The sequence below is a fragment of the Photinus pyralis genome, unplaced genomic scaffold (assembly GCF_008802855.1).
Source record: "Photinus pyralis isolate 1611_PpyrPB1 unplaced genomic scaffold, Ppyr1.3 Ppyr1.4_LG2, whole genome shotgun sequence".
NCBI lineage: Eukaryota > Metazoa > Arthropoda > Insecta > Coleoptera > Lampyridae > Photinus > Photinus pyralis.
Window position 1 is genome coordinate 163,682 of NW_022170403.1, and position 23,218 is coordinate 186,899.

A 23,218-nucleotide genomic window follows, 5' to 3' on the forward strand; every position below is an offset into this window, starting at 1 on the left:
ACGAAAACGATAAGTAAGCTTATACGGGTGAGTCCATTTATCAAGTATCCTGTCCTATTATACAAACAAGAATTATATTTCATTGGTAAGTCGGTACTAGTTTAGTCCTCGTCTTGAATCGGACTTCAAAGGGTTCAATGGCAGAAAATCATTTGAAGTTGTTAAGGTGTAAAAGGGGCGGATTGAAAACACAATTAACGTGTTTCGAAAAGCTGACAAGTAAACTGACATTTGTTTCCGTCTTGTTTTTATAAACGGCCCGAAGCGTCGTTATTCTTCAAAACCACGCGATGAATATACATGGGTGCACGCAAAATGTGCAAAGAAAACGCTTGCAAAAAACGACAAACGACCAATACGAATATTTGCTGGATTTTCTCAAGGCAAATAAAATATTGATCACGGGGAAGACCAGTCCAAAAGAAGCCACTAAAGTAAGAGCATTATGGGATTCATTTGCAACAAATATAAACGCTAAAGGTCTTGCAAATGTATTTGGATTTTGAATGATTGATTGATCTCAAAACAAAATACGCAAACTACTTACTCTGTACCCCAGTTAAACACATAACTTCCACGATATTCGTTCCGTTCACAACAGTCCGTTATTTTACTCAACCGGGCAACGTGTACGGATCCGTTACGATAACCATGCTTACAATCTGATACATTATAGCTACTAACGGAAATTGGTTATTTTGGTTCATAACGGCTCCGTTATTTGTAACGGATTTGATACATCATAGGACTGATTTAAATGTAGACAATTTATCCAGTGAAATGATGTTAAATTTAAAACAAAGGCTGGAAAAAATTGAACCATTGTTAGATGTGTTTAATGACATTCAAAATGAATTGGATTTACAATTAAGTTCAGATGACTGTGAGGTTAGTGAATCGGAGATTGAAGAGCGCGAAAAATTCCAGAATTCTTATTTTTCATTGTGTGCTAAAGCTAAAGATTTATTGTTATCGCAAGATGATTCACGGTCTCACGGATCATCACAAGTTAATATTGCTGAAGCTGATGGTTCTCAAAGGCAACCGAAATTCAATATTAAATTACCGGCGATAAAATTACCAGTTTTTGATGAGACATTTACGTCCTGGAGAAGTTTTGCGACTCCTTATAACAGTCGGTGAAACAATCACGAAAGAACCAACTCTGACTGTTAACACAATTTATTATTATTGTTAAAAGAACAAAGTAGCACATTTTATTCCATCATCTCATCTCTCGTCGGCTCACCGGCACGTTCATCATCCAACTGCTTCTGCTTAAGCCGCGCCGACTCTCTCCGTGGTAAAGTAGTATTTCCAGTGGCGGAGGCGCCCGTTACACTCTCCCCCCTTCCAAGCGGCTTTCTGGGTGAAGAAGGGCGTTTGGAACACTTTCTTGGACGTCTACGTTTTCGCTTCGGGACAATAGGTTCGATTTCGGGTTCCACAGCTACATCATCGTGGTCACCATAGGATACCGTTGGATCTGCAAAAAGAGTGATATCCGACGCGTGATACCGACCAATTATGGTGACGGGGTCCTGTCCAGTGCCCAATTCATACGTCGTTGGTGTGATGACTCGTGTGACGCAATAGGGTCCATCTCTTTTCGGAACAAATTTAGATGTAATGCCCTTCTTGGCGTTACTCAAAACGTGCGTCTTTAGTAAAACGCGGTCTCCGATTTTAAACTTAACAGACCGACGATGTTCGTCAGCCACAACCTTTCGGCGATCTTGATTATGCTCAATCCGTTCCTTCGATTCGCAGAGGGAGATAGCCAGTTTCTTTAAATACGGCGTAATGCGTGGAACGAAATTCTCCGCGTTCACGGTTTGTCTCATGTCATACAAGGAATCGTGAGGCGATCGTAACTCTCTACCGAACGTCAAATACGCGGGGGTTTTTCCAGTGGACTCGCACACCGAGGAGTTAATCGCGAAACGTATACTCGCTAAATATTTGTCCCATTGAGAATGGCGGTCGCGAACCAGAATAGATAATTGGGTCTTTAAATCACGATTCTTTCGTTCAACCGGATTACTCTCGGCTTGATACGCGGGGATAAACGGCAATTTAATGTCAAAACAGTATACGACTTTTTGCATCACCTCACTTATGAATTGTACTCCATTGTCGGTGATCATCTTCCTAGGGGTACCGTACCTAAGAAATATTTCTTCGATTAGGATTTTTGCACAAACCTCAGCCGTCGCATAGGGAATGGCGAATAATTCAAACCATTTAGAGGCCGTGTCCTCAACTACCAAAATCCAACGATTTCCATTATCCGTTTCCGGGAGCGGTCCGAATAGGTCTACGGACAACACTTCAAAGCGCTGTGCAGGGGCAGGAGTCTGAAGCAATCCTGCCGGTTTCTGATTACCGGGCTTATAACGTTGACACTCCAGGCATGTTTTCACGTGATCGGCAACAAACTTACGCATTCCGGTGAAGTAGTATTTCGACGCAATTTTCCTGACTGTGCGGTCTATTCCATAATGACCTCCGGTGGGAGAGTTGTGGTACTGTTGCAGTAATTCGTTTTGCATACTACTCGGTACAACCAAGGCAGGTTCCTCTAACTCTTCCGCGTCGCTGCATCGATAGAGCACGCCATTATTCAGTAAGTAGCCACGATCCATCCAGCGAGTAATCTCTAAATCTTCGTCGCCCTCTAATGAATCGATAATCCTTTTCAGCAAAGGATCGGCAATTTGCTTCTCCCGCAGTTCTTCAACTGACATCCTGGGCATCTGCACTTCTATTTGACAAATTTCGCAAGTGGTCGATTCGTTGTGATCGCAGAAGGGTCTGGATAGTCGGTCCGCCACCACATTTACTCTACCTGGTGTGTACACTACCTTCATATTCAACCCTTGAATCTTTAAGGCCCACCGAGCTAGACGACCGGACGGCGTTTTCAAACCGAGCAACCATTGCAAAGGCTGACAGTCACTAGCTATCGTAACATCGGCACCATCCAAATATGTTCGAAATTTATCAACTGCCCACACAATAGCAAGAGCCTCTCGCTCGACAGTCGAATAGTTCCTTTCAGGGGTCGTTAACAAACGGCTCGCAAACTCGATTGGGTGTTCCGCACCATCACGTTCTTGCGATAACACCGCGCCTAAAGCGTACCCACTCGCGTCGGTTCGTAACACGTATGGCACCGACGGATCGGCCTGAATGAGTACTGGGGCAGACGTTAGTTTACTCTTCAGCTCGTTAAACGCTTGTAGCTCTTCTTCCCCAAATACGAATTCTGCGTTCTTTTTCAACATGTTTGTTAACGGACGGGCTATTTGCGCGAAATCCGGCACGAATTTGCGATACCACGCACAAGTTTGGACGAAACTGTGTACTTGTTTGATACAACAAGGTTGTTTCATATCTCTAATAGCCGCAATTTTAGTATGGTCCGTCGTGACACCTTGCGAGGTCAGAACGTGTCCTAGGTATTTTACCGATTTCCGCACGAAATGGCACTTATCGCGCCGCGCACGCAAATTGAATAGGTCTAATCTTTCGAACACCGCGCGTAAATCGTCCAGGTGTTGCTCGAAAGATTCTGACACCACTAAAACATCGTCTAGATACACGAAGACGCCACGATCACCCAACCCGGCACGAAAACGGTCCATCAGTCGCACGAACGTCGCGGGCGCGTTTTTCAGTCCAAACGCCATTCTGTTAAAACGGTATGTTCCAAACGGCGTTACAAAACACGTTTTGTCGCGATCACTTTCGCGTAGTGGTACTTGGAGATACCCTGACCGAAGATCAATGGTGGACATAAACTTTGCTTCGCGCGCAGATTGAAGTAGTGTTTCGATTCTTGGCATAGGATAAGAATCGCTTACTGTAATTTTGTTCAAACGACGAAAATCTATGCACAATCTTAGACTATTGTCTTTCTTGGGGACTAAAACCACGGGGAATGCCCACGGGGACTCACATTCCTCAATAATTCCTTCAGAGAGCATCCTTTCCAACTCTTCCTGTAGAAATTTTCGTTTTGGGGCACTCAATGGGTATGGGGGAACGGCAATCGGTTCATTACTCGTAGTCTCGATCCGATGTTCCGCAAATTCTGTTGGGGCTCCCCCCATCCGAAAGACCTTTGGCATAGTGCTGAGAAGCTCGTTAACCTTCTCTCTCTGACCGAGAGTAAGTTCCTCGCCTTCGTCGGGTCTGAGGTCCCACTCCACCTGGTTCAAATGCGTCGCGCTAACAGTAGGGACACTCGATGCCAATGCAAACTGAAATCTTTGTTGTGGATTGTCACAGAAATACCATTGGTTGTGGGGTAGGTCCAAAACAACTTCAGCATCTTTCAAAAACTTGACACCCAATAGTGTTCGACAAGTCTTCGCCTGAGCCAAACCACGAATGTTGTTTGAAAGGACCTCCCTTGTAAATGTACTCGTACAGAAGTTTGCAGAACCTTTCGTTCTTGGAGTACACCATCCGCAAACGTCAAATTGAGGGTCTTTTCACGAAACTCGTATCCCTTTTTCATCAACAAATGGTAAAGTTCCGTTCCAGCGATGTTATCCGAAGCGCCGGAATCCGCTAATCCCACACCATTGCATCCATCAATTGTAATTGGTAAGTATGGTTTTACCGCAGGTGTAAAATAATCGATCGATGTGGAGAAAAACTGGAGGGAATTCTGCTCCGCCGAGCCTGATGATGGGGGTTGACATTTTGGGCACTTGGATCGGATGACACCTGGTGCACCACACCCGTAGCACACAATTCTGGGACTACTCCCCGAGGATGGATCCACTGTTGCCTTTGCTTCTTTCTGTTGAAGCTTCTTAACACTCAGATTTGTCATGGCCAAAATTCTTGCAGAAATTGCATCTCGTTCGTTTGCGTTCGGAAGGCTCTTCTTTAACAGTTTCCTTCAACGGTTTCTTCTCCGAAACTTCTCTAAGTGACAGTTCAACATCTCGAATCTTCTGTAAAAATACGGGAAATGATGTCAAATCTGCTCTAGGTATCTTCTCCCTAAGACTACGCTTAAGCAAGCCATAAATCATATCAATCTGAACCTTTTCGTCTAATTGGTAGGGTAGCTGCGCGATTAAAGCTCGAAGTTGGCATATGAACAATTCGGTTTCTTCCGTAGATTGTTCACGCTCGAAAATCTTGCGATATATAAGATGTGGGGGCGATTTCTTCGAGTACGCATCCTACAAAGCCTTAACAGCGTCCTCCCACGTGAGAGTGGTTTGTTTAATACCTTGCCACCAAGTAGCCGCTAGACCGTCTAATAACATTGGAAGCCCTCGTAATGCGTTGACGTCGCTAATTTTGAGACAGTCCTTATAGGTGGATATTGAGTCTAGGAAGGCTTCAACGTCAGATAGGCCATCGAACCGTGCATTGCACTTCGCAAAATGACCATTTGCGTCATTTCCGACGGGATGTGCAGCACCAACTTGCCGCAAAAGCGCTTGAAACTGCTCGTCGGTCAATAATATCGGTTGAACCATATTGTTCCTTTCGTAATTTAGTAATGGTCGTTCGTACTGAAGCCCGCTACGCGTAGGCATGCAACCGAAATACGAGTAAGAAAAACGGCTATGAATTACGAGCGTCAAAACATAAAAATATACCAAAAGCGTAACAGATAACCCCTCTTTGGTCGTCGGTATGAAAAATTTACGCCGCCTATGAACAAACTTCCGCTGCGAACGCGATAACGTTTGAGGAATGTCTGTGAAAGCGTAATCGGACACCAATGTACGATCGTAGAAGCGCGAAACGATGCAATACAGAACACAAATTGAATGAAATGTAAACGTCTTACCTTAAACGTTGTACAAATCATAGGAAAACATCTTACTACGTTAAATATCTTGACTGGGAAACGAAAACCTCGCTGAAGCAGTTTCGTTGTCGCCGGTATTCGATCATTGGGAACGTTTTTTTCTTTGTTAACCCATTGCACAACTTGCACTATGAATTAAAACAAATGGCCACTAGTTGAGCGCCAGTATAACAGTCGGTGAAACAATCACGAAAGAACCAACTCTGACTGTTAACACAATTTATTTTATTTCTAAAAGAACAAAGTAGCACATTTTATTCCATCATCTCATCTCTCGTCGGCTCGCCGGCACGTTCATCATCCAACTGCTTCTGCTTAAGCCGCGCCGACTCTCTCCGTGGTAAAGTAGTATTTCCAGTGGCGGAGGCGCCCGTTACATCCTTCAATTCATTTATTCACTCTAATACAGAATTAACTAACGTACAAAAAATTACGTATTTAAAGACGTCTCTTAAAGGTGAACCACATGGGTTAATTGCCACTCTAGAAACTACAGATCTAAATTATGAAATTGCATGGAATATTTTGTTAAAACGATACAATAATAAACGGAGAATCATAAATAATCACGTGCAAAATATTTTAAACATTCAAGTGGCGAGTCGTGAATCGGCATCCTGTTTACGAGACATAATTAATACAATTCAAATGCATGTGAATTGTTTGGCTTCGTTAGATCAGGCTACTGATCAATGGGACGCATTGCTGGTTCCAATTATTTTAAACAAACTAGACAGTCAAACCATCAAGGAGTGGGAAACTAAATTAAATAATGAGGGAGACAATGAAAGCGTTCCAACTTTTTCAGACTTGTTGGAATTTCTAATAAATAAGCAAAACATATTAGAAACAATAGCAATTAAAAAATCAAGTGAATCTACACGTTGTCAATCAATAGGGTCCCAATCCCAAGTAAACTCACGTAATACAACAAGGTCTTTTGCAACAGTAGAATCCAAATGTTTAATTTGCGATGCAAATCATTCAGTACTGAATTGTGAAAAATTTCTAAAGCTAGACATTCCTGCACGAAACAAAAGAATCCGAGAATTGAAATCATGTATAAATTGTTTTCGGAAAGGCCATTTCGTATCTAATTGCAAATCTACCGCCACCTGTAAGAAGTGTAACAGGAAACATCACACGCTATTGCATTTGGAAACCTCCAATAAGATTGTTAGCTCAAATCATTCAGGTACACTAGTTGAGGAACCTCAAGAAGAGGTTACCATAGTTAATACGTGCGTTTTACCAAAGGGCACTGAAACTTTACTATCTACAGCATTAGTTTATATTAAAGACGCTTTGGGTAATTTCCACAAAATACGAGCACTTCTCGACAGTGCTTCACAATCTAGTTTCATAACAGACGATGTATGTAAGAAATTAAAATTAAAAGAGACGGCGGTGAACATTAGTGTGGTAGGAATGGGAAAAGGATCACTTAACGTTACAAATAAGGTTACAGTGTCATTTAAATCATGTCACAACAATTTTGGAGGCACACTTCAATGTTTAGTAGTAGATAAAATAACTTCTGCCATTGTTTAAATACTTTATAGTTGGACAGATCCAATGTTAAAAAACTTACCGTCACTTTTCTTTTGGTGAGTACTGTACTTGCCGCATTTATACGTCTTGCATGTGCTGTACTCTATTAGTAAAAAACAAAAGTATCATATTCATGTTGAGGATCACAACTAGACTAAGTATTTTAAATAAACAGAGACAGAGAGTACAGAAATGTTATTTGAGTAGTGGAGCACGGTAAGTATATCAAATTTGCAACCGACAATGCTTCATTCATTATTAAATAAAGCGCCTACATTTTATCAGATGTCGTATTGCATTTACTTTAGGCATCGTTTAAACAAGTATTTAAACAACGCTTTATGTTTTTTTTCATACTTTCAAACCTTAATTGGTAATGAAATTTTAATTATGATTATTATGTAATGAACCCTTATTTAAATTAGCTGCCATTGTAAAGTGACAATTAACTAATTGCGGTTTGTACAAATTGGTATCGAACGTAAATAGAGCAGATTAATCGACAACCTTCCTTTACCATTCAACCATTTTTGTTTGTTCAGTGCCTAGTTGAAAGAACATAATTTGTCATTTTAAAAAAAGGCTAGTTTGTTTTCAAAAAATTGTTTTATTAAACAACATTAAAATATATTTGCCTTTTTGTGCGTCAACTTGTTAACTTCATATTTTAATATACCTAATTCAAATCGGCGGTAAAAGCGTCGAGCCATACGTTGGGTTTTTCGAGAGTCATTTGCAAAAGAGGAGAACAAAAATGAATAATTTGTAAACTGCAAAAGCTTTTATTAACTAAAATCGTAAACAATTCAAAGAATACGTCTAAAAATATTTTTAATGTAAGTACAAACGTATGAATTACAAAATATATCTATAATAATATATATTACAAATTTTTTACAATGTTAAGTTTTGGATTACGCGATGTAGATGTAGAGAAAGATGCATTAGACAACCATTTACATTCCTTATATACTAATGTAGTGCATAATTTACTGGTTACGAAAATTATATGCGATTGACATTCAGTAGGTAGGCAACATTTACTATTATCGAACCAGTCTGTAAGTTTGTCGTGAATTTTTCTTTTTATGTTTCGTATTATATTATGTTTATGTTTATTGTTTTCAAAATAAGTCGCAAATATGCTCATTGATGTGGAACACAACGTTTTAAATTCATTTGTTGGTGAGACTAGAGCACGTAATTCGTTAGTACCATAATTCTTGTTTAAAATAAGTAACTCGTCTGCAGAATCTAAGTGTGAGGAACTTTCAAATAAGGTTTTGCATTTAAGGCAATTATATTTTTTTTGGAGTTCATGGAGAAGGTAACCGGCAAAGTATACTTCACTACATGTCTTTAAGTCGGCATCTGCATTAGGGAAGGTTATAATTTCCTCATTTACATCATCAGAGTCGGAAAAGGAGGAATCAGATTTTAAACGGTCTTCGAAAGTCATAGAAGAATCTTGAATAGTATTATTCTCCATATTATTTTTATGAAATAACTCAGAAAATAAAACGTCATCATCGGCTTCACAATTGGCATATTTTGGGGGGCGCATCAAATGAATCGCTGACGAAAATTTCAAAATATTTCGGAATGATTTCACAGTTGGGTTTCGATTGTAACCACCCCGCTGTCGATATACAGAAAATAAATTTTCAAGCACATCTTGGTTTAATCTGCCCGTTAACATATAACTGTAAACAGAATTGTTATCTTCAAACAGGCACATCATTGCATTTATCGATGTAACAAATCCCTCAAAACAATATACCTTCTGTTCTTTGCCATTGAATTTAATTTTTTTTATGGTGTTGAATTTTTCTAATGCGTTTTTCATGGTTTTCCATGCTAATTGATTTGTTTCTTCCAGGGCACATTTATAAGGATTTCGGGTATATCTGACTGATGAATTTAATACATCGAATAAATTATTTGCAAATTCTACAAAATTTGCCGTGTGTAGTGCTGTTGTACTTTTTAACAAACCTAGCTGAATACAGGTTCTGATAGTAGCAGCGACGCTGTGACTAAACACCTGTGTTGCCAATTTAACAGACATTCTTTGAAATTTGTTGGGGTTTATATGAGTGTCTGTCAATTTCGTTAAAGCTCTACCCGTATTACTCCTTTTGTCAATTTGATAGGTGTTCCTGATGTCATCAAAGGATATTATTTCTCCATTAATCAACACATAATTCCCATTTAACAGATTGTTTCGTAGACTTTTCATTAAGTGAGGTACATCATATATTCCATAATATTTCTTACCGTTAAATAGAAAATATGGATTGTTTTTAGATATTCCTAGTAAAGAAAACAATTTTCTATTGCTAGATGAAGAGTCACAAATAATAGCTCGCGGACATAAGCCTATCTTTTCTAACAGAAATAATCCTCTTTTGATAATTTTTTCTAAATCTATACTATTTACACCTGTACACGATACGAAATATGCTAGAGGGAGTTTCCACTGGGTATACAAACCTCTAACTAATAGCAGCAATACTTGCTTAGCTGGAACGGATTTGCGACCTAAGTGTCCTAAATCTTGAAACCCCTCAACAACATCACATTCTTTATCGTATTCAAATTTTGATTTTAAGGCCATCTCATCAAAACACAAAACAATCTCTTTATCCATTTCAGCCATTGTACCTACTTTTATTTTCAATTTTTTTAAAAAAGATGAATTAAATCCGGGGCGTTGCGAAAAATCCTTTATCCATCCCCTAACGGTACTAATACCAGGCAAAGAAACCCCCTTTGATCTCAGAAATTTATAGCAGGATGGACTTTTATAATAAAGCATCAACGCGATTTTTTTTTCACTACTGGAGTAAGTTCTTTTTTTTGTGCTAAGCAATTGCATGTTTACTAAAGTTTTTGCAAATGGAGATATATTGACAGGGAGTGTAATATTAGGAGGTAGAGTTTTCAGTTTTCGTTTCAACTGATACACCTGCACGGATTTACTTTTCAATTGTTTTTTTATACGGATGAGTTCATCACGAGTTGCGTCTAAGCGGATCTCTAGATCCTTTTCTTTTTGGGTATGCTCACTATTTAATTGTCTTTTAACAGGAGTGACAACAAAAGGCATCTCAACTACCTCAGCTAAAAATGTTCCACTAGGACTAGGGCAAAAATTCATTGTATTAGCCGTCGTCCTTTTGGTGGGAGTTGAATATATTTCGAAGATTGATGCTGAAAAATGGGTTGATGGGGGCGTTATTTCATCTCTTGCCGAAGGATATTCACAGATGTCCTCTAAAAATTTGCCACTAGGACTATGAACAACAGAATATGCTTTTTTAGGGGGTGTTGTACGAGATGGTAGATTTTGTGTCTCATCTGTATCTGCAGGTGAGGGTTGGTATTCAGCTTGAAATATCAATTCACGTTACTAATACAATTATATAATCATATCTACACTCACCATCCACTTGATACATTTTTGGAACAGCATTTTTCTTTAGTCCCTTGTTTATAAAACTGTTTTTGTCGAAATGATCCCCACAAATGAATTTGTTCTTTAATTTCTCAGGACTTAGTTGTAATATCCTGGCATTACCTAAATTATATAAGATTTATGTAAAACTTACTTATCTGTTAAACTTATACTAACATAACAGAAGTTCTCAGAATCATTGTCTTTTGTTTTAATTTTTAAATAATAACTATCTCTATTTACCACTATTGACGATCCAAGCTTTGCAACGACTTTCATCCTTCACTGGAAAAGAAAATCGACGCAAGTTAGGGTCCAATCGGTATGATTTGCCACATTTCAGGTAACTACACCTTAAGCCAGACATAGTTCTAAAATAATTAAAATGAAAATTATGATACAGTTTGAATTTTTATAATTCTCAACAAAATGAAAAAATGATATATATTTATATTATTGGTCTATATGTAATATTGCTTTGGCAATTCCAATAAATTGCGCCCTTAATAGTTTTAAGGTTCTAGATAGATTATAAAAAAGTTCCGCACGTTTAGCAAAAAAATCGAGGTAATTGAAAAATGCCCAATACCAAAAATTCAAAAACTAAATTCTTTATTGGATTATTATGTACATACATCCACACGTGTTCTGCAAGTAGATACAGTGTTATTCTAGTGGTTCTTGAAAATATTTCCAATCTTGAAAATAATTCAAGATCCATTTCAAGCGTCTTTACAATATTGAAAATAAATGGTATTCAGGTGTGTTCATTGTTAACACTTTCTCAAGTATTTCGATTGGTTCCAATAGTGAAAACGAAGTTGAAGTTATTTGTTTTTAATTTTTACAGTTATTGTACTTCTACACGTGGACGTGATGGATTTGTATTTTATTCCTCAAATTCTTAGGTATAAACAATACATCTCGTTTGGGCTGTTCGAGATACGGTGCAAGATTCAAAATGAAGTCATGGGCTAGTTGCCTAGATAATCTACAAATCTTCTTAAGGTATATACATCAGAAAGGGGCATGGGATCACTTGCATAACGCAAATTTATTCTATACAAACGGTTTTCCACCGTAAGTTTAATGGTCAAATAATAATAATAATAATAATTTATTGGACCTATTCAATTTACCTATTCAATTTACATTGTTTGTCACGTCAAAATGGTATATGAGATATAAACGAGTAGTATATATATATATAAATATTTCACACATTAAAAATATCACAGTATGTTAGGAACTACAAGACTAGATTCGCGTGCATTAAGGAGTATTCAAATATTCTGCGATACTGTAAAAACAATTTTGCAACAAGAGTTTTTTAACATTAATTTTAAATTTAGGCAATGACATTAGTTTTAATTGACTATCCAATTTGTTGTAGAGTTTTACATTCAGTGAGTTTCTGTCGGACACACATAGCTTAAATTTTGGGGGCAATAACAATTGACAATGGCGAGTGTTGTAATTGTGGATGCTCCTATCTGATACTTCTCCTTTAGAGATTGTTAATTTATGGATATCAACTAATGTGTTATAAATATATATGCATGGTAATGGCATTATTTTAAAATGTTTAAACACATCTCTGCAATGATCTCTATTTCCAATACTGGCAATAATCCGCACAGCTTTTTTTTTGAATTCTAAAGACTCTTTCAGAATGAGGAGATCTGCCCCATACAGTTATCCCGTAGCTAATTCTGGAGTGAATGAAAGCGTAGTAGCTTGATATGAGTAGGTACATGAACATTTACAGATTGTCGTAATTTTAATAACAAATAAATGTTGGAAGATAATGTCGTGCATAATCTGTCCACGTGAGTCTCCCAATTGAGTTCATTGTCTAATGTAATACCTAGCAATTTGACCGAGTTTCTAGTACAAATAGATCTGGTGGCGGTAAAATTAATTTTTTGAGTTTTGCTGACGTTATGTTTTAATTTATTGCATTGAAGCCAGTCGTTTATTTGTCTATCAGCAATGGCGATACATTCATTTTGTGTAAGCGTATCTTTGGCCTTACAAAACACAGTGGTATCATCTGCAAATTGCACACATTTACCTGCACTAATTGATTTTGGTAAATCATTGACATAGAGAAATAAAATTGGACCCAATACGGAGCCTTGTGGGACGCCAAGAGTTACCGCTTCTAGATCGGAATTTTTGTTATTAAAAGAAACGCACTGCATGCGGTCGGTTAAATAAGACTGAAAAAGATCTAGTGGTTTTCCACGTATTCCGTAATAATGCAACTTCTGCAGTAGTATTGAGGGTACCACGCAGTCAAAAGCTTTTGTCAGATCACACAGAAGGGCAGTAGCGTTACAACGATCTTCCAGAGCATCAACAATGAGATCAATAAGTTGAGAAACTGCTTTAGTTGTTGAGTGGTTAGCTCGAAATCCGTATTGACAATCCCTAAGGATTCGTGTTGAAGTAAGAAAATCGATAAGTCTATTAGTATTATAATATGTAGGTATATAAAAAGCATTCACTCCTTACATTGCTTCTGCATTTTCTAACTCGTTTATTAGCAAAATTACACCATTCATTTTTTATTGTTCCCATGTTGTATTTAATTATTTAAATAGTTACGAGAAAATATAACCTCAAATCACAAATTCTGCTTGAAAAATTCTTTTAGCAATGAAGAAAATTTACTTGCTGAAGTTTCCAATCTTGAAAGCATCATAAGTTTTACAATATCAGATTCACACCAGAATTCCAAAAATATAACAATATTGAAATATTACAATTTTTGTTTACCTACAAGATCTTTTCAATTTCAAGTGCCACCAGAATAACAGTGACTGATGTTGGTTTTCCGTGACAGCGTTTGCTACGGTAAACGTGCGGAACTATTTGTACAATCTAGAACTATAGAAATATTCAGGGTGCCATTTATTAGAATTGCCAACAATATTTCATTTATTTTTAAATTAGGTGCAATGTGAAGTAGAAGAATTTATTTAAGTTTTGAAGGCGCAAATGAAAGTTTTTAAATAATAACTTCACAGACACGAAAAACACTAGTGTTTTCAAATCGTTTGGGTGTTGATTTGAGCGCAGAGTCACTAACAATCTTTGATAATTACAAATTTTAATATTTTTATCATACCACATTGTGTGGCAATCGAAATGTAAATAAAATAACAGTAGTAATCGGTAAACCGCACAATAAAATAATTAAGCAAAATCATAATATAAGAGTAAAGACACCTACATTACCAAGTAATAAGTGATTATTTAGAACATTTCTACTTACCTAGTAATATGAACGGCAATATGCAAAAACCACACTTAAAAAATATAAAACAAACAGTATTGATATATCGTCGGATGGATCGGTATTATAATGAACCAAAATGTAAGGAGTTACAACTGTCTAATTGCGTCAATGATACACATGTGTGCTGCTGCACCAAATCTTTATATTGAATAACAAACACACATCAAACAACAGATAACGTAAGCTGTTTACAGTAGAAAGTCTAAATGACAAGTGACTCAAAAAATGCGGTAGGTACCTAATGAAGGGTACTAAACTAAATCTACTAAATCACAAATTCCTCCACTGAAATGACTGCACAAATAAAAACATTTATAACTAATAAGTCGGGGTTGTAAATTGTTGAAGAGGTATACAAAAAATATGTCGCGTCACACCTAATTGATATAAATTATGATTGGTAAAAGGGGGAAATTGTAAGGCATTAAAATGTCTAAGAATGTTAGAAGGGCGTCATGCTTGATTACCATATATAAAATAAACCCTCTTTGTTTTCTAAGGAATACATATTATGTATACCTACCCTTGGCCAAATTAATAAAATCCAATCACACGAAAGCTGTAGTCGAATAAAGATCGTCTTTAATTTACTTCTGTGTTTTATTGCAACTACCCCATTAACCCATTAATATAAATGAGATGATCCACTATTGGAGCCGAAATACCGCATGTGCTGTTGTAAAACGCATTCATTAACACCAGCCCTATCGGCGGAAGGGTGTTATAAATCGCACAGTTGACAGTTTCAATTATTTATCTTTAAAAAAATAGGAGATTAGGTTGTCTGTACGTGCGTTTCTTCACTTCGTTTGGTTTGTAAAGAGAGGTCAAAAGGATCGCCGCTGCCCTGAGTTATTTTTATTAAGTAACAAACGACAAACAAAGTGGTAGGAAATTAAAAATGGACTTTAGGAGTAGTGTTGAAAAATTCACTTACTTATTGCTTACCTGCTGTGCAAGATTAAATTGACTAAATGTTCTATGGAAGATGGAAGATGGAAAAGTTTATTACCATCACTCATACAAATACGGATAAAAAAACGCGAAGAAGAAGAATCAAATGCGGCACCTACGTCTTTATCCTACCTATTTAATAGTAAACATTTTGTTGTTAAAGCACAAAAGGGTAATAAAATAAAAGCGCAGTGCAAACATTGTAATAAATTAATTTCTAGGTCTCGATTGTCAAGTGGAAATTGTTTACCAGATATCGGTACGTCGCCGTCGGTTAAATCAATCTCAATATATAATGCTTATTCAAAAACATGTTTTACAGAATTCGCCCGACATTGGTAATGCATTACAAAGAGAAAAACAGGAAACAAAACTGATGATAAAAGATTCCATTTTTGAGAAATTATTAGTTTGTAGAAACTTTTTCAAGTGAATTATCTGTAAAATAGATGCGAATAAATTATCGTAAGTAATTGCACAAGTGCATCAAAGTTCCCGATAATTTTTTTGAAAGCATGTTGTCTAAAAACTGCATGAGTTTATTTTCATATGTTGGTGAAAGAGCCCGACACAGAAGGTGAGCTCAACAAATTTCCTGAAATAATTCAAGCACTAGTGGTATTACATGTGAATATTTCCCGAACAAGCATTACTTTTCAAACTGACGTTACCTACTTATAAATTGTCGGTGAATTATGAAAGTGTCCAAAGGAGTTGCCAGTTGCCATGGATATGGACAGTGCAATTATCGCAGGGCTCTTTCGCATTCTACAATGCAATTATCGCTGTAATTGAGCGATAATTGCACACCTCATATGGGATTTATTACATATGAGGGAAATATTCTAAAAAATTATCTATATACTTTTGGATTATTTCATCTAGTACCTAGATTACAATATAGACAAATTAGTTATCTATTATCTAGATGGCAAAACAGCCAATATCGGTTATCTTTATATAGATGAAAAAAAATATATCTGATGTGTACAACACATGAAAGGACGAAAGAATGTGGCAATGCAATTAAAACATGCAAGATCAAATAATTTGCATGGCCTGTCCATAGTTAGCGACACAAACAACAGCGTTAATGCTAATCTGCGAATCAAAAGACTATTACAATTTTCCACCCGTTCTCGACCGATTATAAAACAATAATCCGATGATCTGGATGTTTCTCAACTAAAAACCCTCGCCTTCACGCCTTCTTATATTTTCATGTGATCACTATAAATCGTAATTCTATTTCCTAATGATGTGTATCTCGCCTAAACTAACGTATACCGAACGATCCTCGAGATTTTCACGCTTCATTTTACAACACACCTTAAGGGGTTGATTCTGTCCCACAAGATCAGCACAGCTTGTAAAACAAATATTTTTGATCGGCATTACTTTTACTTTTTCTCGAGGTACATACATACAAATTACAAATATCCTAACAAAAAAATCGATTTGCGCATGCGCGAAACAAATTTTATGAATAGGCATTAGTTTTACTTTTACTCGAGGTGTGTACGTACAAAATTTCATTTAAATATCTTAACAAATAAAAAAATTGGATTGCGCAAATACAACAGTTGGAATGCCAATGCGCAATATTTTTTTTACATTTACATAGTTGCTAGAGGTTTAGAAAACCGGGCATTCATATGTTCTTTGTAACAAGAATGATAAAAGATACCCTTTTTTGGAGGTTCGGGCGACTTTAGGGCTGTGACTTTTTGGCCCGTTAGTCTACGTAACTGAAAAACAATAGCGACCTTTCCGATATCCTTAAGAACATGTGTACCAATTTCCAAAGCGATCAGACGATTCTAAACCAAGTTCTCGTGCACACGGACAGACGAACAGACAGCAGTACAAAATTATAAACGATCTCGAGGATCGTTAATAAATCTTACGATTAGATATGGTCCATTTTCGTGAGAGCAGTCTTCCTTGTTTCGTAAAATTCCCTACATAAGGGATTGGGAAACAATGACAGTTGCAGCCAGCAGACATTTGACCATCATAAATATCAAATATGTAATTGCAAAACTTAAAAAGTCAACCGGCTACTTTAACGGAAACGTCTATAAAAATAGGTGTAGTTTGCTGTACATAAAAATTTGTAAATGCAATTTAAGACAAACCACAAGAAGGTACAATGTATTCCATGGTATTAGGTTACATTGTTTACATACGCACGTCTTGATATCATCTAATGAAAGGTCTTTGTTTGTTCTCTTTAAAAATTAAAATGACATCAGTATATGCATTGTTTAAATACTTTATTTATAAATAGTATAAGTGTGTCGTATTAACAATGGCATGATTGTTCTCTCCTCCGAGGAACTTTCAATAAGCCATCTGGTGAGTAAATTTGTAAAGCTCACACGGCTCTGTAATAAAGCGCGGCCATCTGTTACATGGCATGGAACTAGTAGTTTGGACCTACATTGCAGCGCCCACTGGATTCGTTGTACCAGAACTAACATTTCTTTGGTAAGTATTTTTCCCATTACATTGGCCAACTATAAAGTATTTAAACAATGCTTCTGCACTTCCAACTTGCTCATTTGACGCCAACGCTATCAGCATTCCGGCTAATATCAGAATTGCAGATCCTGAATTTAATAAGTCGCAGGGAGTAGATATGTTAATCGGAGCTAGCATTTTTTGGTCACTTGTTTGTGTGGGGCAGATCTAACAAAACGGATTGACATATCAAAAAACAAAGTTAGGATGGGTCATATCAGTCAGGGGCGCCGACTACGTGGGTGCTTCGGGGCTTAAGCACCCACAGAAAAAGTTATGTGGGTGCGATGCACCCACAGAATTTTCCGGTTGATATTTATCTATTTAGGTCTTTTTTCTCGATAGTTACTAAACACGAAGAAATTTAGATATATTTTTTTACTTTACTCACACGAAATAGCAGGAAAGATTTCTATAAATATTTTCCGTACGGCGTACAGACTACATAGACTGGTTCACTTTGATAAAAAACAGCGTTTTAACTGGTTCTAGGGGCATTTCAGACAACATTTGGCCAAATAGGCGTTTTTTACTAATTTGGACCTGCTGAACACGAATATCGATGTTGGCATCTCGAATTCTGAACAGGAAGTCCAGAATTCAAGATGGCGGCCAATTTCCGAAAATGTTGATATTTTCACTCATGCGACCGATTTTTTCGATATAAAAACTAATTATAATGTTATTCCTGACGGAGGTATGGCTCGATAATAATAGTAAACAAATGTTTAAACAATGATTTCATAGTTTTTCTAAAGCCTAATTTACATTTGGCAAGTTTACTGGCGGAAAGTACTTTCTGCCAGTAAACTTGCTACCAGGCTTGCTACCCTATTTCTATTTAACTGGCACTGTCCGCGCATTTACACGTGGCAAGTTTACTGTCCGACAGTACTTTCCGTCAGTAAACTTGCCAAATGTAAATTAGGCTTAACGTCAAAGTGCGTAAAAGTGGATTCCTTTTTTTCATAGTACTATGGCTACTGTTAAATTTCTTCACATCGTGTAATTATTAAATTATTTCTGTTTTGGCAAGCATTTTGGTTCCTGTGCGTTGTGTGAAAGATATCCGCGATGGTCCATGACCTCATATGGAAGAATTTCCTTTTATTAGAGGAAAACAAAAGAAATCTTGTCTCGTCACCTTGAAGAGGCTTCATTTGACGGCGTACTGGTGATTGCGAGAGGCTTCAATGATGAAAGAAAAGTTTTCTGTAACCGTCAGACGACACAGATTTCCTCCTTAGAAGCTTTTCACATCAAGGAAGCGGATACTAGAAAAACGCTACAGATACAGATGCATTCCTGTTGCTTCTTCATCACTTCGAGGTTTCAGGAGCTGCGAAGCTTTAGATCTAACAATTCTGAACTCCATTCTCTTGCGATTCCATCTAATCTTCTCTAAAATTTCATCCCTCGTTTCATCCATTTCCATCATTACGGCATATCAGGCGTAAATCTCAAGATGTACTTTTTTTATCTTATAAACTATGAAATGTCGCTCAGACTACCTTATCTATCCTGAATTGAAAATAGCTACGTTCCCATTCTCCCAACGTTAGATTAATTCCGAAGGCTGCTCTAGATATCGTCCTTTGTCGTTGTAAATAGGATTGTTCGTCAAAACTGTGTAAAAATATCGCAAAGCTCAATTGATTTGTACTACCTAATTGTCAAGAAGACGATTGACCTAACACCATGAGAATAACGAAGGTGTTAATAAATTTGTATTCACTTTCCATATACTTTCATCCTTTAATAATAATAATATATCCTGAGGAACGGTAATTAATACCTAGCAAAATAAGAATCTTCCGAAACACCGCAGTATAGTTGAACTACCTTCATTTTTTTCATTTAAAAATTAACGTAAAATTCGAAAGATTGTATAGTTATCAAAACTTTATAAGAATTATGCAATATAAACGCATGTCGGGAATACTTATATTTGTCAGGATTATTGGAAACAGTCGTTTTGCAAGTCCTCCTTTCAGCAAGCAAAGGGGAACTGGGAATTTCGTAATTCTTAATTTTACGCATCCTGCATCCTCCTATTACATTATTGTTAAAACAATAGTTAACTATTACTATTATCGTGAAGTGCCTCAGGAATAACATTATAATCTGTTTTTAGATCGAAAAAATGGGTCGTTTCTAAGGAGGAAATCTGTGTCGTCTGACGGTTACAGAAAACGTTTCTTTAATCATTGAAACCTCCAGCAATCACACGACGCACAGTAACTAAAATGCTTGCCAAAACATAAATAATTTAATACCTACACGATGTGAAGAAATTTAAACAGTAGCCATAGTACTATGAAAAAAAGGTTTCCACTTTTACGCACTTTCAGGTTAGAAAAACTATGAAATCATTGTTTAAACATTTGGTCACGATTATTATCGTGCTGTACCTCCGTCAGGAATAACATTATAATCCGTTTTTAGATCGAAAAAATCAGTCGCATGAGTGAAAATATCAACATTTTCGTAAATTGGCCGCCATCTTGAATTCTGGACTTCCTGTTAAGATTTCGAGATGCCAACATCGATATTCGTGTTCAGCAGGTCCAAATTAGTAAAAAACGCCTATTTGGCCAAATGTTGTCTGAAATGCCCCTAGGACAGAGAATCTTCGAAAAGTGAACCAGTCTACAAGGCAAATCGTTATTTTATCGCGACATACATTCATATGTAAAAAACTTATCTGAAAGTTTATTGTCTCAAAGGCAGGAATACCATAAGTTGTGGAATGAAGCGACCGAACAAGCAAAAAAATTAAACATTGACGAACCAGTTTTACCAAGAATGAGGACAATCCCAAGACGTTTTGATGACGGTAGCTCTGCACATAATTTTCAATCACCAGAAGATATGTATAGACAGATATTTTTTGAAATTATTGATGTCACCGTAAATTCACTGAATCATAGGTTTAAAAGTGATGTTATGGAACTTACGTCGCGATTAGAATCATTTGCGGTAGGAGAAACCAGTGCTGATGACGTTGTCCTTTTCTATGGGTCAGACTTTGATAAAGACAAACTCACATTGCATCGGGATATGTTTCTAGATGTGTGCAAGTCAAGAGGGGAAAAAGTCGCAAATTTATCAGACATTGTGAATGTTTTGCGTAGGGATGAAAATGCTTCTTTGCGAGACATGTTGACGGAATTTGTAAAATTTTTACAGATTGCACTAACAATCCCAGTTAGTTCATGTACTTCTGAGCGGTCATTCTCTACATTAAGAAGGTTGCTGACGTATCTAAGGTCTACTATGACGCAAAGAAGATTAAACAATTTAGCAATTATTAATGTACACAAAGACTGTGGTACAAAGATTAACATAAATAAAATTGCAAATAAATTTATAAAAGCCAATGAAATTAGGCGTAATGTTTTCTATGTGGAAGATTAAATTACAGTAAGATAGTACATACACTATACATTTTAATTAACATTTTGATTTTGTATAACCATTAACGAAATGGATTATGGAATTTAGTTACCTAACCTTTAATATAATTAAAATTAAAGTTATTTAAAGACTTTTATTCTCATAATCTACAGTTATGCCTTATGCAATAAAAATAAAGTTTTTTTTATATAAATCGAAAATAAAAACTTAAAAATCTACTCAGTACTTGGTTAATACAATTTCTTTCATACACTAAAAAAGACTACACCTACGATAGACGGTTATATCTATCTGTGGACATAATATGTGAGGCTTCTGGCTTGGTGAGCACCCACATAAATTTTGATAAGTCGGCGCCCCTGCATATCAGGTGAGATAAAAGACGAAAGTTTTGATGAAGGAAATATAAATATATCGTGTCTATCATTAGCTTGAGCAAAAGCGTTGAAAGGTTTTGGCAAATGGATGAATTTTGTTCAGCAGAGAAAATACTCACTGCAGAACAGCAATACTGTGAGGATTATTTCAATCAAACTACTAAACGTGATTCTTCTGGAAGGTTTATTGTTAAAATACCTTTCAAACCTACTTTAAACAAATTGGGCGACTCTTATGACACTGCTTTAAATAGATTTTATGCCTTGGAGAGAAGGTTAAACAACAATCTGGAATTAAAACTTTCATATTCTAACTTTCTTAATGAATACATTACCTTAAATCACATGACAAAAATTGAGAGAGATAATCAGGTAGCCTTCTACATGCCACACCATTGCGTTCTCCGAGAAACAAGTGAAACAACTCGTCTCAGAGTGGTGTTCGATGGGTCATGCAAGCTTACGAATGGACTGTCCATTAACGATGTTCAATGGGTAGGCCCAAAGTTGCAAAATGAAGTAGTTTCAATTATTGCTCGATTTAGACTTTATTCTTATGTTTTAACTGGGGACATTACAAAAATGTATCGCCAGATTCAAATACATCCTGAACACAAAAAATATCAAAGAATTTTATGGAGGGAAAATGAAAGTGACGAATTATCAGTATATCAGTTAAACACTGTTACATACGGTACGGCGGCGTCTGCGCCATATTTGGCCATTAGATGTTTGATTCAAACTGCACTAGACAATGAAAAAGAATTTGGTTTAGAAGCTCAAATAATTAAGGAAGACTTTTACGTCGATGGCCTTATAACAGGGTCCGACAATCTACAGACATTAATGAGAATGACTATTAAACGAAATATACAACAAATTCTATTTACTGCAGGGTTTTCTTTGCAAAAATTTAAAAGTAATGTCAAGGAACTTAGGGATGATACTGATAATAAATCATTAAAACTGTCTGATAATCAAAATAAAGCATTAGGGGTAGGCTGGAACCCGAAACAAGATTCATTTTTTTACTGTTTTAATTCTTCTGAAATACCAGGACAAATTACCAAACGCACAATTTTGGCAACTACTGCACAAATGTATGATCCTCTTGGTTTACTGGCTCCAATAATCATTACTGCAAAATTGATGGTCCAAGAATTATGGCAAATTAAATTAACATGGGACGAATCAGTTCCTGCTTATTTGCATACAAAATGGTTGACGTTCAAAAACAAATTACATTATATCAATGAAATAATCATTCCGAGACAAGTTCTCATATCCGATTATAAGGTAGTTGAATTACATGCATTTTCGGACGCATCTCAAAGGGCATTTGGAGCGTGTCTTTATCTAAGGTCTATCGATGGTTATGGTAGAGTAAAGGTAGCACTTTTAGCCGCAAAATGTAGGGTAGCGCCATTAATAAATGTCAAATTACCGCGACTTGAGTTGAGTGGAGCAGTTTTGGCAGCTCAATTAACCGATAAATTTAAAAATATATTACGAATAGACATAAACAAACAATATTATTGGTGTGATTCCATGATTGTACTGGCGTGGCTAAAAAATAATCCAAATAAATGGCAAACCTATGTTGCCAATCGTGTTGCTGAAATACAGAGATTTAGTAACCCGGAAAATTGAATCGGTGAGTTCGAAAACCTCACAAGTCCAAAATTTGACATTTTAAAGTAAGATAGCCATTTTGTTTTAGAAGGTGCCCCACATTGATTGCGTTTAAAAACCGTACGATTTACTTTACCGTTTACGGTGTATGGCACATT

General features: G+C 36.6%; 2 protein-coding genes across 2 annotated transcripts; one reads left to right on the plus strand and one right to left on the minus strand.

Annotated features, from left to right (window-relative positions):
• Positions 1–5,204: 5,204 nt before the first annotated feature.
• Positions 5,205–5,567, minus strand: LOC116163006 (activity-regulated cytoskeleton associated protein 2-like). The gene has a single exon (XM_031476825.1). The coding sequence runs from the start codon at positions 5,565–5,567 to the stop codon at positions 5,205–5,207; it is 363 nt and encodes a 120-aa protein (XP_031332685.1).
• A 15,945-nt stretch (positions 5,568–21,512) lies between these two features.
• On the plus strand, positions 21,513–23,078 carry LOC116163007. The gene has a single exon (XM_031476826.1). The coding sequence runs from the start codon at positions 21,513–21,515 to the stop codon at positions 23,076–23,078; it is 1,566 nt and encodes a 521-aa protein (XP_031332686.1).
• The last annotated feature ends 140 nt before the right edge of the window (positions 23,079–23,218 follow it).

What these genes read in the sequence shown, in the direction of transcription:
- LOC116163007 (XM_031476826.1), top strand. Translation starts at nt 21,513, where the DNA reads ATGGATGAATTTTGTTCAGCAGAGAAAATACTCACTGCAGAACAGCAA.
- LOC116163006 (XM_031476825.1), bottom strand. Translation starts at nt 5,567, where the DNA reads ATGCCTACGCGTAGCGGGCTTCAGTACGAACGACCATTACTAAATTAC.